Raw genomic sequence first — 18,240 nt, 5'->3', positions numbered from 1 at the left:
CCTAGAGTGTGAGTAAGCTACCAAGTGAGATGTCTGAAATTATGCAGAAAAGAGAGCTGATGTCTTTTCTCTATATACCAATTGAGCTGTAAAGTAGATGTAAAGATATAATCTTTTTCGGACTTCAGATGCTATTTCTTCTTTTAATTGTCTATGTGACTTAATATCCAAGCAAAAATTTTTTAAGTATTTACTTATTACATTGTTTAGAAATTGAAATGGCTCGAATAGGCTCGAAATTTGTCAACAATTTGAACGTGAAGCATAATTGTTTTGTACAGCGTTCGAACTTACTATGCGTATGAGACAGTAAGTAATGTTTTTTTATAATCATTGAGATTTCTCCATTATGTGTCAAAAGTGATGATTGATCGGTATCACAATACTGTATAAATGTCGTTGTTTTTCCTACATTTGTAAAAATGTTTTCACAATCATGCATTCGATATTACATGTATGAGTTAATGACATCAAAAATGCGACTTCAAATACTGTATGTAATTTAAAGCAAATAAAATGACTCACCGGAAATGTATTTTACAACTTCTTTAACAGTCTGTTCGATCACTATTTCCCGAGCTCATTCCCGGGTCCTATCTTTATAAAGCTGAGTGTAATCTATATATAATGAAATGATCGATTCTATAGCAAATCATGTAAATATATACACGACGACGTCTCATTCTTGACAAATATGTTTAGAAAAGCAGACGATATTGGAAAAAGTTTCAATATTCCTTTGTCGTTCAGTCATTCGGAACTGCCTCGGCTGTTATCTATAATATATATATATATAATATAAAGTAGTTCTACCACGTGATTTCAGATGAGATAATGTAAAACGAATGTATACATTTGACATCTAATGTCCCTTCCGGTACTCTTATGCTACATATATTGGAACTAACTTGTCAACAACTCCCAGCATTAAATTACTATTTATTTACATGTTTATTTTGGGGTTTATTTTCTTAGCGTAGGTTAGACCTGAATTCCACATCCGTTCTGTGTATTCATACTATTGTGTTCGAGGTCCTTATCCGAAGACTGACGGAAAGGGCCGAGTAGTTGCGATTGGTCGTTCAGTTTTTTTAAACTGCTTACTAGTGTAATTTGATACGACAGCATCGCTTATACAACGAAACCTACACACAGTTCCTTCATTATTTTTTTTTTTTTAAAAAACATCTCAATAAATGAGTCTATTTTCAGTGTATTGCAATATATCTGTTCCCTATACCAATAAATAAACGATAATTAAAGTTATCGCACGTTTAGCTTTACAAATTTGTTCAAGCGAAAATGCGAATCTTCAGTGTACGAGAATAATAATTAATGTTATGTTGGTCGAAAAATAAATGCATGTATATTTCTTAATTAAAAGAAACAAAAATACAATCAATCGTGCACGGTATCCCTCAAACTCGTACTGCAAATTATTTACTAGGTTCGCCTCCTGTTTGATCGATCATGGCAGCCAGCAGACGACAGGGCATATCGATCGATGTGTAGAGAGGATCAAAAATTGTTAAGAATACGAAATTCGATTAAATGGGTCACATTAAGAAATTCAATTGTTCTTTAACTAAAATTATAATTATAGAAATAAGATAAAATAATAAAAAAATGCAATTTAGCGGAGCATTCCTGAGTATACCACTCTTATTGGTACAGGCCTGGTGGCTTGTCGGAAACAAATCGATTATCATCGTGTAAACATCATGTTAGAACTCTGATAAAGTACGTATGCGTGTTCCGCGTCTACACCTTTCCAAGTCATGAATGCAAGTATCATATTCTCTTGTATTGGATAATGAAGACACCCTTCTTGAATGGTTTTTAAACAGAAATTATGTGACATCCATGAAGATATTTTTTTTTTGCAAAAGAAATAGAACACGTTCTATTTTGCTACAGATTTTTGGCTGTCAAGACACTGATATATATCACCGGTTTGACACAAAGCATCTGCCCCGATGGTGTGATATTGTTGTTATTTACACTTTTTTTAAACTTTTTGTTGTTGATTCAGTGTACTTGACCTGTGAATTTCAATAAATGTTTACAATGCATTGGTCAAAGGAACAAATCGATACACTGATACGCAGAAGAGCAAAAAAAATATGTTTATCAAAAGTATATAAAGTATAATCTATAGATTTTAAATTATCTTGTTCATTTAATGAAAAACTTTCATCAAATAAAAAATTGCTTTAATTTAAAATCTCAAACTATTTTTATTCACATTTTCTATTTTGCACAATTTATTTGCTCTATTGTTTTTTTTTATCTTATTACATCATTTTCCCGCCTTTTTATTCACATTTTATAGAAACATAATAGCATTGTTAGGACAAAGATATATATTTCCTTTGGCAATCTTAATAAGATATTTCAGTAAAAATTGTGCCTGATTATGTGTGGTAAAGACCATTTATTTAGCTGACATGTAAGAAACTTGAATCGGTGTAGACGTGGCCTTAGGCTTTAATACGGAAATATCAATGTTTTTAGTTGGGACGTAGTCCCAACTAGTGCACTTACAAACCCGAAATTTCCAACCATACAGGGTAACGCCCACTGCTGTGACGTTTCATCGCCACTCTAAATGCTATATTGTATTCTAACATATCAACGTAAGCTGAATTCATAGTGATCACCCGACCATGACCGACGCATAACCGCCGCGAGTGAAAAATAGTGCTCTGAATTTCTGAAAACTTCGATTTATTGCGAACAGAAGTGGAGTCAAGAAATTTATTTTTTGAAAATAATGTGCAATTGAGCTTGAATTACGGTATTAGAAACGTAGCGGATATAATTTGAAAGGTCACATAATTCTATGAATGGGATAGTAAATTAATTGGGTCATAGTGCTTGACCGCTTGCAATATTTAACTTACTCATCCGCCTTATCATCACATTTTTTTGTATTATATTCCAGAATTTTTGAAAAAGACATTATTTATCGGATAAATTTTGTAGTTTATAATTGCAAAGTGGATATTGAAATAGAATTAGCCAGAGATGTAGATAATCTATTCGTCTCTGAATTAGCCGATAATTAGGTTAAATGAATCCGACAACTTCCGGTATATTTTTCGACCTACTTCACGAGCATAATTATCAGCCTGTTAAGCTCATAAGGTATGTTATAAAGCAAAATATGTTATGAATTTGATGACTAATAATATTAAGTTTATTTATTGATGCCAATTTGTTTCCAAGGACTAAAACTTTCGTAAATAATTTCGAAGTAATTTGGAGATCTCGAGTCTTTCGTACCCAAGACATTTCGATCATACATAGACTGCAAAACCGACAGATTTTACAAATTGATATTACACAGATGTCTGCCTTTACAGGAAAACCGGCATATACGCCTACAATTTTTTGGTCTTGTCACGGCCTAGTCCTATAACATAAGACGTTTCCGTTCATACTGTATGAACGGAAACGTCTTATGTTATAGGACTAGTCACGGCCGTTACAACAATCTCTACCATCTCTACCAAATGGGGCACATTCTTGAATATTTCAGAATAATTTTATTTTGACCTTTATAAATTATTATATATATCCTCAAGGTACTTTATACCGGGAGGTACTTTGTACCGGGAATGTCCAGATATTACAAACAATACTTACATAAAAAAATTCTTTTGTATGCAAGTGTTTTTCACATTAATTTCATACAAAATATAGCATTTTTTGAAGAAAATTCAAAGTTTTAATAACCCTATTCACATAAATGTGTTTTACGTATAAAAACCAGTAATATTGCTAACAATTTGGACCCATCATGATATTTTGAATGTGTGTGCAAATGCTTATCAAATTATTACCCTTTTACTGTGTGATGACTGATAAATATTGAATAGAACTTTAGTATCATTAACAGCAATGGACCATTTACATATGTTTTTAACTTTTTATTGATTGCTTAAAAGTCATTCCTGGTATTAAGTACTTAAAAACAAAAATGGCTGCCACTCATAAGAGGTTATTAACAGAACTATCTTTTTGATGTATAGTTAAAATTTCTTTTAGATATTTGTTATTTTCATCAAAAAATGGTACCTCCTACAGAAAATAACTATTTTGTATTAGATTTTTTTTGTATTATCTGACGGTGGGCCAAATAAGGCTTACACTCCTGGTAGATAGTACAACCAGGATATCTATTTAAAGTCTAGCCATTTCATTTTGGGTCATCTTTTTACAATTTGAATAATTATTCTGGAAAAACGAAGTGCGCAAATGATCTAAAGGTTTGTACAAAGATTAGTGTTCTAAACATTCATCAAACGGTACATTTATCTGGAAAAGATATTTCAGTCCCATCATGACAAAATACCTCAATGGAACCCCTTTAAATTGAGTAACACTTTTTTTAAATGTATGGGTAAATTCCATTTTCAGTGGTTGAAATTTTTCCTCTTTTCTGATTAATCAAGCTATAGTTTCCCATTTATAAAGCCACAGGTTGTTTTGAAAGTTGAAAAAAAAAAATCACTGCCACCTTGATAATTGTTAACCTGAAAAATCTTCAGGCACTTAAAGGGATATAAACCCCAGACCTCTTGATTACAAGGCAGACACACAACCATGTCGCGAAAATGTCAACACAACAGCAAGACTGTTGGAAATGATCTATACCTGTTCTCAATACATGGTTGAAGTAATTTATCAGTGTTAATTAGACATTTTATATGATTTAACAATTTTTGACACTACTGATATTCACATTTTTTTCACAAATCTACATGTAAAAAAAAGATATCATAATAAATGATAGAACATTTTCTATTTTAGTGGTAATACTGTGGAGTGATATGAAGAAATATTATTAATATTTTATTATCATAAATTTTTCAAATTTTAATTATGTCATTACATGCTGTACACAATCATATTATAGTGTAAACATATATATACATTGTATAGACACATATATACATTGTATATACCAGAGACGTTAAAATACATAAAATGTATTTATATGTCTCTGTATATACACACACTAAGAGAGTAGTATTGGATGTTTTTTTGAAAATGAAATCTCTAAATTGATATTTTCAGGGAAATAAAAGATTATTTACTTTAAAATTCACTTGGAAAGGCTGGTACATGTAGCTAGAAAAAAGTACAGTATAAGATTAAAGAAAGACTAGAAGATTATTACAAACAACAGGTACTTATATAATATTTAATGTATATTTCACCAACCAAACTGTTTTCAAAAAAAAAATAATGAAAACATGCATTTTTACCAGTGTCACCACGGGTCAGATTAACAGACCCATTCCCAGTGGCAAATAATGCCAAATATGCTTTTTTTCTTTTCCAAGTTTAGAAAAAAATCATAAGTCAAAATTCCCGTTATCAAAGCTGACAATTTTTCTTCATTCCATTTCAATCCAATATGGTACCAGACAGATGATGTTCAAAAACACATTCCATTGTCAATTTTTTATGTATTTTTTATGCTTTGAATGATATACAATTTGTTGGATTAACAACTTTGTACATGGTACTAAATATTTTTCCCAATCAAGATGCAAAATTTCTTAACCCATTACTTCATGAGCATTTTGTGAAAAATGGCTGTTTTCATTGAAAAGTCTCCCGTTACAAGTTCAAATTGCTATAATACTATAAAAACTGCTTCAACACTAATCAAACTTGGCACAAATGTTGACTGGACCATTGCCCTTGCAACAACATGCTCAGGCTTAAATTTTCTGTTACAATGGCAACGAGGGGACATCTCAAAATTGCCCAAAATCACTATTTTGCCTCGATTTTTTCAATCAAAATTGATTTCAAAGTGATGCCACTTCTCAATGGATTGAGATATAGTCAAATGCTTTTCAGCGTTGGTTACACGTTTGGTTATGAAGTTATGATCAATCTGGGGTCATTTACAGCCTCTCACAAGTCCAAAATTTTCTTGGCATCATGCTTAGAATGGTTTCACACAGGTCAGTAAGACCGGTGTACACAATGTACTGTCTGCACATGTGTCAGAAAAAATATCACAAAAAAGGAATTTAGTATTACTATGAGTATTTATTAAAGAAATTGTTTTTCAAATATATTTAAATAGTATTATTGAAAGTCATTTTGTATGACAGACACACAAATCTAGTGCTCTGCATTATTAATGTAAGAAGAGACAAATAAGATAAGCATTTTTTGCAAATTATTGCACTTCATATAATTTTTATTGCTTTTTTTTAAGGTGGACATGTGTCACTGTCAAGCGAATGAAGATAAGCATCACACTCGGTGGGAATCTCCAGTTTCCATATGTAATGATCATAACTGTATAGGCACCATTAACACTTTGGACTAGTTGGAGTATTTAAGAGGGCTAGTCTGAATTGAATCCCCTGTCAATAGTAAAGGCCAGTCATGAACATTGTGTTGAAGGAAAATGTTAAAACTCGGATTTTCGGCTTAACCAATCATTACTTTACCTTATATTCAGTGCGGTAATGTAGGAAATGGTTACTTTCTGGAACAGAGCTGTCAATTATTTTTAATTTTTTAGCTTGTTAGTGTTATCGTCGGACAGTTGTGAAGTAAAGACATTGCAGTTTGAGTGTATACAAGTTGCCTTAAAGAAAGTATGTCGAAATCTTAACAGTTATTCGTTGATTTTGTAGAAATTGACCAGAATTCACCTTTGTTTACACGCATCGCTTGGACGTCGAAAACGACATGCAATGACATTTCAGTGAAATTTGGAAACTTGCTCGTATTTTGGAGCATTTTGTAGGATTTCGATGAAGTAAAAAGTGTTTATGATAGGATACATTATTCCTAGAGACAACCACAAAGATAAAATAGTGATCTGGTGTATTTTTACCGAACAGTTCTTGTTTGTTTTGCATGATATTTTTCTCTCGTTAGGGACCTTTATTCTTTATATATAGTATTATGAGCGTATATGGGTAAATGTGGTATATAGTGCCTGTGGTTTTAACATGTATCTTAGCTTGCCTGGTGTAATGATAAGTAATAAACCTGAGAATTGAAAGAGATTTAGCATGTTATTATAATTTATGCTCCTGAAAGGGAGAGAATATAGTTGCGGTCTTAACCATCTGTCGGTATGGACTCAAGTAATATTCTGGATAAATATCTGTGTTCATTCCATACAGACTTGTACTTTTGGGGAAAAAGGTTGCTCATGGGAGGAAAATATGTTTTTAATGGTGTTTTTGAGATTTTAGTTGATAAAGGAAAAAAAACATAGTCTGTACTTAGGAAGACATTTGTCCTTCACACTCTTGTCCGAAATATGAATATAACTAGATATGTATTGAAGGGATTTTATGTAAACTTCACAAAGTGATAGAGACTTTTAAGAGGAAGTGCAATGTTCAAGAAACATAACTCTACCTTGCTTCATGTTTTAATTATATCCCTTAAGTTAAAAATGCTTATTCCAAACTATCACTGAATCTACATCAACTTGAACGACTCGAATTTTCCAATGTGTCAAAGAACCATAACTCCATTCCTTAGTTTTTAGCTCACCTGTCACAAAGTGACAGGTCAAGCTTTTGTGATCCCTTTTCGTCCGGCCGTAAACTTTTACTTTAAATGACATCTCCTCATAAACCACTACGCTAATTTCATCCAAAACTTCACAAGAATGTACCTTTGGCTGTCACCTTTAAAAATTGTGCAAAGAATTTAATTCCATGCTGAACTCTGGTTGCCATGGGAACCGAAAGAAAAAAACTTTAAATATCATCTTTAAAAAAACCCTAAGAGCTAGAGCTTAGATATTTGGCTTGAAACATCCTTTAGTGAGTGTCTACCAAGTTTTTTAAATAAAAGCCCTGGGGTCAAAATTGGCCCGCCCCAGGGGTCATTGATTTTCCCTATGTGCATATAGTAAAAACTTTATAAAATCTTCTTTTAAAGAACCCAAAGAGCTAGAGCTAAGATATTAAGCATGAAACATCATCTAATGAGTGTTTACCAAGTTTGTTCAAATAAAAGGCCCGGGGTCAAAATTGGTCCTGCCCCAGGGGGTCATTAATTTTCTTTAAATGCATATAGTAAAAACTTAAAAAAATCTTCTTTTAAAGAACTAAAAGAGCTAGAGCTAAGATATTTAGCATGAAATATCTTCTAGTGAGTGTTTACAAAGATTGTTAAAATAAAAGCCCTGTGGTCAAAATTGGTCCTGCCCCAGGAGGTCATTAATTTTCTTTAAATGCAAATAGTAAAAACTTAAAAATCTTCTTTTAAAGAACCCAAAGAGCTAGAGCTAAGATATTTAGCATGAACATCTTCTAATGAGTGTCTACCAAGTTTGTTCAAATTAAAGCCCCGGGGTCAAAATTGGCCCTGCCCCAGGGGATCATTGATTTTCCCTATATGCATATAGTAAAAATTTCAAAAATCTTTTTTAATGAACCCAAATAGCTAGAGTTTATATTATAAGTTGAAACATCTTCTAGTGAGTGTCTACAAAGTTTGTTCAAATAAAAGCCCTGGGGTCAAAACTGGCCCTGCGCCAGGGTTGTCATTGTTTTTAACAGTATGTGTTAGTAAAAACTTAAAAAATCTTCTTTAAAAAAACCCAATAAACTAGAGCTTTGATGTTTAGCATGAATCATCTTCTTATGGATTCTTCCAAGTTTGTTCAAATAAAAGCCCGTGGATTAAAACTGGCCCTGCAGGGTGGGGGGGGGGGTATATACAGGTGAGCAACCTCAGAGCCTTCATGGCCCTCTTATTTAATTATCTACCTTTATTATACATGTACTTAATTATGCTTGTCCAGAGAAATACTGGAAAAGAGTTGATGAAATTTGATTAAACTTTTACACAGCGAAAATAATCAAGTGAAGGAAAGTGTTTTTTCAAAGAACCCTAATTTTTGTGTCGCCTTGAAAAGGTGACATAATAGGGGTTACTTTTGTCGGCGGCGTCTGTGTCGTTGTCGGCGTCCCCTAAAGCTTGTCCAGAGCATAACTCAGTCACTATAAGTCTGATTGACTTCAAACTTGGTATGCATGCTTCTTTTAATAACCCGAAGTGCAGTGCACAAGGACCGGTACTCTGCAGTTCTTATTTTTTGAGTATTGCCCTTTGTGTGTTAATTTTGATACTTTAATTTTGTCCGGGCCATTTCTCTTCAACAAAAAAAGCTATGGACTTGATACTTCATAGGATGATAGATCTCATTAAGAAAAAGTGCAGTGCACAAGAACCAGTACACTGTACTTCCTAATTTTTGAGTTATTGCCCTTTGTTAATTTTCATATTTTATTTTTGTCCGGGCCATATGGGTAGATGGCAGTCTTGAGATTATGCACGTCTTTTTCTTTTCTTTCTATGTTGAAAATTCTGGTTGCTATGGCAACACATAGACTGAAAATATGGCAAATTTTACACATAAATTAAATCCAGTGATAACTCAAAAAGTACTGGAAATATTTTTATGAAACTTGACATATGGGTAGATGGCAGTCTTGAGGTTATGCATGTCTTATCTGTTCTTCCTATATTGAAAAAATATCAGTTGCCTTGGCAACAAATAGGCTTAAAACATGGCAAATATAACAATATTTGTGATTAGTCAAAAAGAGCTGAAAATTTTTTATGAAATTGCATCTTTAATACAAGAGTTATCTCCTGTTTAAGAATTTTGCTTTTAAAATGTTATATTTTGGTAACAGGGATGTTTCAAATATTAACTTTAGAGTGTCCTTCAGTCCGTCTGTCTGTCTGTTCATAAAAACTGTTTCCTGTGATCACTTTTAAAGCAACTTTTTTACAACAACTTTTAAAATAATGATTGTCTGGAGTTAATCTTTTCAATGATATCACACTCAAACTAAATACAGTTGTAGAGACTAGTGAGCAGAAGTCTTGTGTCAAATAACCAAAATTCTACATTACTTAGTTTTTGAATTATCTCCGTATATATTTCATGATACTGTTCTGAGAGAGGATTAAAATATTGAAGGAATTTGATTGAAACTTTATAAACGTTATACAGTGAAAGAGATTAGCATGAGAATTGCAGTAAACAAAGGCCATTATAAGTTCTAATGACATGGTCACATTCATATAATGTGATGCAAAAAATATTGACCATTTGAGTGTTTACTTGATACTGATACAAAAAATTTGATATATATCACAATTGATTATTTTTTCATAGCTTTGTCTCCCTTTATAATGTCATGTGTTAAAATAGTCAAGCTTGCAGTTTCCTCTGGTAGCTCTAATTTCACTTGTTGCTCTTGTCAAAAAAGGCCAATAACGGTTTATGATCGACCTACACGTACATGTAACCTAAATATTATATTTGAACATGTGTGCCATAGAATAATTGTATCAACTACTGTTCATTTACTGAATTGTGCACTTTATATTTATCAACCGGCAACAACCTTCACTCATTGAATTATCTGCCCCGAAATAGAAAAAATAGTTATTTGATCCTTCATACGTCCCAACTGCAGTGCCTTCAGCACTTTGATTTACACTTGAACTATCACACATAGATAATAGAGGCTTTTTTTTAAAAGTAGCGGATCTACGGATTCATAAAAAAGGTAGATTTTTCTAATTTATTTTAAGTATTCAACTGATATTTTATGCATACATTACTGCTATAACTATCTATTAAAATATAATTAAACAAATGTACTTTTTTTGATAAACTGATAATGTGTGCTATTTTGCGTTAACTTTATAAACTTGCGTATTTCCGACTAACCAGACATTACTGCTAAGCGTATATCTTGCTCTAGATCTACTGTAAAATTATATGAGTATGAAATCCGTAATGTATACTGAAGAAAAAGTAACTTTCAATTCAAAATAAAAACTAACCCAATATGGCCGACTTCGCATCAAGCGCGTAGCGTAGAGAGTGGTACGTGAGCATTATTTTGAGGCGATTATCAGACTTAGATGATGATAGATGTAAGGCCTATAACCTATAATTTTATATTAAATTTGTGGTGGCGATTTTTTACTGATGATCTATTGATCCGTATTTTACAACATGCCTGATTTATCCAGTGGAGATCCAAACACATCTAAATCCAAATAAAACAGCACATACATGTATTAGTCTCAATTTTTCGACAGCATTGAAGACTGATATGATACAATTTGCTACAATTTGTTGGGTGAATACACTTATATACTCAACATCACTAATTCCGTGTCATCACTTATTTCACGGTAATGGCATATTTTCATGAGACAAGGGTAAAAATTGGTCAGAATTGACATATTTTATTCATACACCTAAACAACAGAGTTTTTGTGTAAAATATTGTAAATCTATATTTTTACGTAAAACAGAACAACATTTTACAAATTTCTACAAAAAAGCAACAATAGTCCATTTTAATTTGTGCGTATGTCTGAAACACTCATCATTTGTTAAAAAAAATAAATTTTGAGTTACAAAGTAAGGATAATTTCAATATTTAAAATTGCAAAATTACATGTAGAAATATTAACTTAAACATGAAAAACTTAGATGTAACACCATTAACGCGATTTAAATGATGACATATATCTACTGTTTTACTGGCCGACATATGGTCTACGTTCAGTCCATAAAAATTGACTGAATATATTGTTGTTTCCTTGTGCCATACAGCAGAAAATACTTATATTATTATAGCTTGTGACAATTTGTACCATAAAATTCATGGTTTGTTGTTTTCTTTTTGGGTTCAAAGTGTTAAGTACCGGGAACTAAGAGATGCACAGTATGTACTATACCATTTATACATGTATATACATACATATGTATCAATTAAACTTAATAATATTAGCGATTTTGAAAATGTTTCATATTTTTACAGCGTCTAGCTATATAATTATTATCGACATTAATAAAACATTTATAACGTTAAAATTCATTGTAAGATTACCTTTTCCTAGTAATAAATTAAGGCTTAATTATTATTTTTAAACATGTATGTATAACCTGGGACATAAGATAACTTGTCATATGTCCCAGGTATAACACATAACTGATGTTTTTATAAACTTTATTATACACAATGTTATCTCAGTCTATTTATATTGCTATTAAGCTGAACAGCATATGAATTATATTGACAGCCAATGCATTTTATAGTATCTAAACTCGATATATTTATCACATACCCGTGCCCGTAAAATGGCTTTGCACTGCTAAATGTTAGCAATACACATTATAGGCAATGAGAAATGATTTTTTGTTACTTTAAACATGTTTCGTTTTGCACATGTGATAAATAGAATATTAAATATATCTGTGTAGGTTCATTGGTGAATTTATTGAATTCGTTATAAAATAATATTATGCTTATTCAATAAATACTTACGCTCATTCAATATCCTCTATCTATATGTGTGCACAGTATATAGATTTGATAGCCTAGCTGTTGTTGTTGTTTTTACTTGTGTCAATAGGCTACAGTTTACTATTTATCTAAATTTAATCAATACTTTACTTACTGATTTATTGATTCTATGTATATTACCACACAAAACAGCAAATTTATATACGTGTTTTTGCATATATATTTTAGATAATAATGCCAAGACACGTATTTAAGGACGTCCCAGACGGTGACAACATCACTTATGACGTGGTCGATGAAGAAAATGGATACAGACAATGTACATTTGCATATCCATTTGAAGTACATCAGGAACTATTCAACAAGATACCGATTATAAAATGCAAAGATGGCGATAATTTTTTAGAATCTTATCCGAAAACAGGTACTTATGCAATCAAGTTGCGATTGACAACGGGCTTTTTACGGTGTTCCGTAAGGGCCTTGCCTAGAACGAAAGAAATTTGAAACGAGAAAAATCCGTTCATTGCTATCGATTTTTCGCGTTATTCATAGGCAGTGGCACGAACGGAACATCGTACATTTTTGAAATGTGACAGATCATTGGAGAATATTATATAGAAGTATATATCTAATGAAATATTTTTTTCAATTTGTTAACAGTAAAATAACATTGTTTCTCTCTTTAATCTAATAGATGATTCACGAAAGAGTAAAAACAGAGAATTTCAACGTTATTTCATAAAAGTGTACGTTTTAACAAAATAAAATGTCCCGGAACAAAATGTTATGTATTATTATGTATATTATTACTAGTTATAGTTTTTTAATTTATTATTTTGTGCATGTGTAATTTACTTTTAAGGAAATATGCTAACATAATTATTTGGAATTCTTTTATACAGAAATTTTGGAAGCATTCTCTTTCAAAGTTAAAATAGCAGCAGAGATCTAGCTTTATAAGTCACTTTAAAAGCAAAAAAAGTCCGCGGTTATTACCAGCGCTTATTCCCTGCTTCCAGATAGAATGTACATACCTCGTAGATACACATTTTATTTTATGTTCAAAGGAACTCATTGGCTATGGGAGATGATATATTTGGTGAAGAAAGGGACATGTGACATCACAGAAGTTCAAAAAGGTCAAAATATGATAGACGCCTCGCCAATCGAATACACCGAAAATTTGCCACAACCAAGGGTTCTGAATTCTCATTTGAAAGTCAAATACTTGCCAAAGGTAAACAATTATCGTATTAGAAAGTTCAGTAAGTTTTAAGGCAAATTTTGGGCCAACGGTCGGCCCGTACTGGCATGCGAGCAGTTCCCGTACAGAAGCAGTACCCGTATTTTTCATTTAAACGCTTGATTTTTACATGCATTCTTCAAAAATTCATTTCAAATCAAGCAGATACATAAACGAGACAAAATCTAAGTGTCAGTTCGGCAGTACGTATAAAAAGTCTCATTTTAAATCACTTTCACCTGTGCGTTGTCAAAACGTGACCTTGTTTTATCTGGGGGATTCCGTCCTTGCGCGCATGCGCAAACATACTTACGCGTGAGGCATGTTTAAGGGGTTTACACTAATACCACCTGTTTACAGATAAGAAGGCAATGTGATGAAAACTTGTTTAATTATCAGAATTTTGACCAATATTACTATATAAAATAATTTTATGGCTTTGATGCTTAAAATATCATGTATACAAGCATGCCATCGCATGTGAATGCGTTGGAGGGTAACGGTACCGGGTAATAGATACACTCGTTTAGTCTACTTTTTATTTCCTGAATTACATCTATATATATTTATCTCTTAGAAAATGGTCTGTTCAACAATTATAAATGAAAAATAGGTCCGATAAAATAAAATTGTATAATTATAATGGGTTAAATTTTATGTACGGGAACTACTTCTCTTCATACAAAATAATGGATAATTTCTGTACCCCATATGAGGCCTCATAACTAAGGGTTATTCTATGTTTAGAACATGATGGAATTTCCATGATTTGTGTGACGAGCCGAATATTGATATGTAACATTCAAATTTTGGTGAGTGAGCGTAAAAAAAAAATAATGTTTAAGTGACTACGATTTTTGTACGGGAACTGCTCGCATGCCAGTACCTGTCCAAAGAAAGCATATATATTTTCCATTATTTCTGTGGAAAATTCCCCTCCAAAAGTAAAAGATAAATATTTTAAGGTCTATTTTATCAGAAATAACAATTGTGAGACAGAATATGACATAAAAATAATGGCATTTTTCACAAGTTGAATTGAAAAAAAAAGAAAAGAAACGGACTGTTACATGTTTCGTACTGTCCCCCTTTTTCCCTCCGTCAGACAATTTCCCCCACTATTGGTCCTGCCAATCATTACATAGATAAATATTTTCAAGTGCTTATTTCAGTTATTTGTTTGTTTGTTGCTGTATGTTTGAAACTAAACTAAGTTCATCGATATAGAGGAGGTCGTAATTGAAAATTTGAAAAAAAATGTCTTTTACTCACAGGATGTTATAGAGAAAAAGTTGAAAATAGTATTATTGGTAAGAAATCCCAAGGACGTTGCTGTCTCGTTCTACAATCATACAAGAGGTCTATCATTTTATGACTACGACGGAAAGTTTGAGAACTTCTTGCAGATGTTCATGAGGGGTGAAGGTAAGGCGTTTATATCCATATGATATCTTATTGTTCTTTATACTGTTTGTAATTGTTCCATATACCGTTTGTAAATGTTCCTTATACTGTTTGTAATTGTTCCTTATACTGTTTGTTATTTTTCCATATACCGTTTGTAAATGTTCCTTATACTGTTTGTAATTGTTCCTTATACTGTTTGTTATTGTTCCAAATTATATTTGTAATTGTTCCATATTGTGTTTGAAATTGTTCCATATGTTGTTCCAAATTGTGTCTGTAATTGTTCCATTTGGTATTTGAAATTGTTCCATATGGTGTTTGTAATTGTTCCATATTGTATTTGTAATTGTTCCATATGGTGCTTTTAATTGTTCAATAATTTTGTGTTTGTAATTTTCCAAATGGTGTTTGAAGTTGTTCCAAATTGTGTTTGTAATTGTTCCATATGGTTTTGTAATTATTCCATATGGTATTTGTAATTGCTCCATATGGTGTTTGTAATTGCTCCATATATATGGTGTTTGTAATTGCTCCATAATTATGGTGTTTGTAATTACTCCATATAGTGTTTAAAATTGTTCCATAATGTTGTTTGTAATTTTTCCCATGATAATGGTGTTTGTAATTGTTCCAAATGGTGTTTGTAATTATATGGTGTTTGTAATTGTTCCAAATGGTGTTTGTAATTGTTCCATATTTTTGTAATTGCTGTTAAGAGGGTTTTTTTACAGTTGACTATGGTTCTTATCCCGAATATTTACGAGAATGGCAGACGTTTATGAAAGAAAATGCAGATGTTCCCATTCATCTGGTATATTACGAAAACCTGCATCAGGTAAACTTTATATTTAGCAACAAGAAAGCAGTATAAATTAATGGCATACATGTACACTGAGATATAAGAATCATTATAAATCCAAGATGTACATGATAATTTAAACATTTGAAAAAGTAAAATTTATTTTGTTAATTCTTTCAAAGTTTACTGAAATATTGTGACAGAGTTATGACGTATATTGATTGGATTCCTTGATAACCTTGCGCACGCGCTTATAACATTGCCTTATATAAACTCTCCAAGGCAATTCTAGACAGGTTCTTTGTACTGTGTATTAAAGATTGTGGAATAGATTGGGTTTTGTCGAAAATGATAAACAGATATACATAAACTATATATGTTATATGCCCTGACTGCAAAAAGAAGACAGGTTTCATAGGCCAAGAGCATATCTGTCCTACTTAACTGGACGGACAGAAGGCCAGATCACAATCTCCTGATTCTTATGAACATGCATCGAACTAAAGCAATGCAAGTTCCAAACATGCTGGTTTAAAGCAGCACACCTCCAGATTTATGCTTTTTTTTCATGAAAATTGAGAAAATGCATAGAAGAGTAAAATATTGTGAAGTGAACTAAGATAATAATTTCTACATTGCAAACAGCATTTCGTTACTTAGGCAGTATAAAAATAGTTAAAAATACTGCAAAATTAGTCATTAATCACACATAACATTGAAATTATTACTATAATCTTATTTTTTTTGATTTTCTTAAAATCCCAGTACTTTTTTTTCTCAAATTTGATTTTCTTGAAATATTTTGGTTCATCTGGAGGCGTGCAGCTTTAAAGTTAAAAAATAATGTTTATATCATTTCTACCAGATACTTTTATTTAGAGACTTGTATTACATATATTTAATTATTATACAGGTCCATGTTTTTATATTTGAACAGGATTGTCAAGGGGAGATGAAAAAGGTATGCAAGTTTCTTGGTAACGATGTAAGTGATGAAGACTTGCAACAAATCGTCTCAAACTGCCAAATTGATAAACTACGAAAGGGAAAGATGGACAAATTACCTGAAGAAATAAAAGTAAGAATGGGACAGATGACCAAGCATGACTTTTCCGTATTTAGAAAAGGTGAGGTTGTTTTATAGTTATTTCATGCAATTATTTTATATAATTTATAAGGAGTCTGGTTCCGTTATTTACATTAGTGTTATTGCAATGAACACTTTTAAGATCTAATCTAATGTGACTTTTCAAATTTCAACCGACAGCAGTGGCTTAATCTTTATTTAAATCAACAGACATAACATTAAACAAATTATTTCAATGTTTGTCCTTTGTGACTGAGGGGTTGTCTTTAATTGTTGAAGCTTAGGAATTGCAGCCACCGTCTACCCTGTGCGGTCGTAAGAGGCGACTAAATGGGTTCGAATTACTGAAGTCTATGTATCTATTATCTCCAGTAAGTGTGGTGGTTTTGACCTCCTTAAGTTGCTTTGAAGTTTGTAACACCCGAGGTAAATCAAAATGGTATTTCCTGTTTCGGTGCCATATGACCTATACTGTGTTAGTGTGCCGTAAAACCAACGAAACAAACTTTTTTGTATCAATATATTACATATTGTTATGGTTTAAAATTCCATAAAATCTCGCAACATATTAAATGCAATTAACGACCTCGAAAACTGTTATTTGCTTATTCAAGGTAAGATAGGAGATTGGCGGAACTGGTTTACAGTAGCACAGAATGAGGCGTTTGACAAATGGTGGGAACAAGAAACAAGGGACATCACTATGTTTTCATTTAAATATCGCTGAAATCAAGGGACGTAACTTTGTTTATTAAACAGTTAAGACATTTAACAAATGGTGTGAATAAAAAAACAAGTTGTATAACTATATCTTCTTTTAAATATTGTATAATTAGAACAGACCTTTTGACAAATGGTGTAACTTAAGTCAAGGGACGTTACTATGCTTTCACTTAAATATTTCTTCTGAATTACATGTTGAATTAAGTCAGTTGTGTACGTAAAAATGAACATATGGTAAATTGACATAATTTTGTTTATTACTACTCATTATAATTTATTATAGACAGGTATCATTAAAACTATAATCTGTTTATACAACAGATGACAGTATACATTTCTGTGCTTCATGCAAAGGGCAAGTAACTCGTTTTTAAAGGAATCATTTCCATTCTGTTTAAAAGGATTGATCATACAATTAAGTACAATGATTTATGTTGATTCTACTTAAAGAATGCTTTGTAATACATATATCATTTATTCTGTGAATATTACACCTTTATATGTACTCAGAAGTTATAGATTATCCTCATTTCATATATTCTTTGTATATTATATACATGTACCTTTATATGTCGTAGAAGTTAAAGATTATCTTTATTTCTATAAAAATAAAACTGTCATGTTTTAT

At 31.7% G+C, this 18,240-nt stretch overlaps 1 protein-coding gene and 2 long non-coding RNA genes across 3 annotated transcripts; 2 read left to right on the top strand and 1 right to left on the bottom strand.

Annotated features, from left to right (window-relative positions):
- Window position 1: 1 nt before the first annotated feature.
- Window positions 2-10,898, bottom strand: LOC132741836 (uncharacterized). Its single transcript, XR_009627347.1, has 3 exons — window positions 10,873-10,898; window positions 526-776; window positions 2-33 (listed from the first exon to the last, which is right to left on the bottom strand). It is a non-coding gene; the product is annotated as an uncharacterized LOC132741836 (long non-coding RNA).
- LOC132741831 (uncharacterized) lies at window positions 2,513-7,045 on the top strand. The gene is made up of 3 exons (XR_009627346.1): window positions 2,513-3,147; window positions 5,083-5,194; window positions 6,245-7,045. It is a non-coding gene; the product is annotated as an uncharacterized LOC132741831 (long non-coding RNA).
- Window positions 10,494-18,207, top strand: LOC132741834 (sulfotransferase 1A1-like). The gene is made up of 7 exons (XM_060730094.1): window positions 10,494-10,592; window positions 12,579-12,774; window positions 13,421-13,590; window positions 14,871-15,021; window positions 15,735-15,838; window positions 16,740-16,929; window positions 17,504-18,207. The coding sequence occupies exons 2-7, from the start codon at window positions 12,585-12,587 to the stop codon at window positions 17,614-17,616; spliced, it is 918 nt and encodes a 305-aa protein (XP_060586077.1). The 5' UTR covers window positions 10,494-10,592; window positions 12,579-12,584; the 3' UTR covers window positions 17,617-18,207.
- The last annotated feature ends 33 nt before the right edge of the window (window positions 18,208-18,240 follow it).

Source organism: Ruditapes philippinarum, unplaced genomic scaffold, assembly GCF_026571515.1.
Source record: "Ruditapes philippinarum isolate M1 unplaced genomic scaffold, ASM2657151v2 ctg6263_1_1_1_1, whole genome shotgun sequence".
Taxonomy (NCBI): domain Eukaryota; kingdom Metazoa; phylum Mollusca; class Bivalvia; order Venerida; family Veneridae; genus Ruditapes; species Ruditapes philippinarum.
This window is presented reverse-complemented; position numbering and strand designations above follow the sequence as displayed.

Excerpts from the sequence above, each read along its gene's own strand:
- LOC132741834 (XM_060730094.1), top strand. The coding sequence starts at position 12,585 with ATGCCAAGACACGTATTTAAGGACGTCCCAGACGGTGACAACATCACT. Across the intron at positions 13,591-14,870 it reads AAGTCAAATACTTGCCAAAG|GATGTTATAGAGAAAAAGTT; the intron begins GTAAACAATTAT and ends TTTTACTCACAG. Across the intron at positions 15,022-15,734 it reads GATGTTCATGAGGGGTGAAG|TTGACTATGGTTCTTATCCC; the intron begins GTAAGGCGTTTA and ends GTTTTTTTACAG.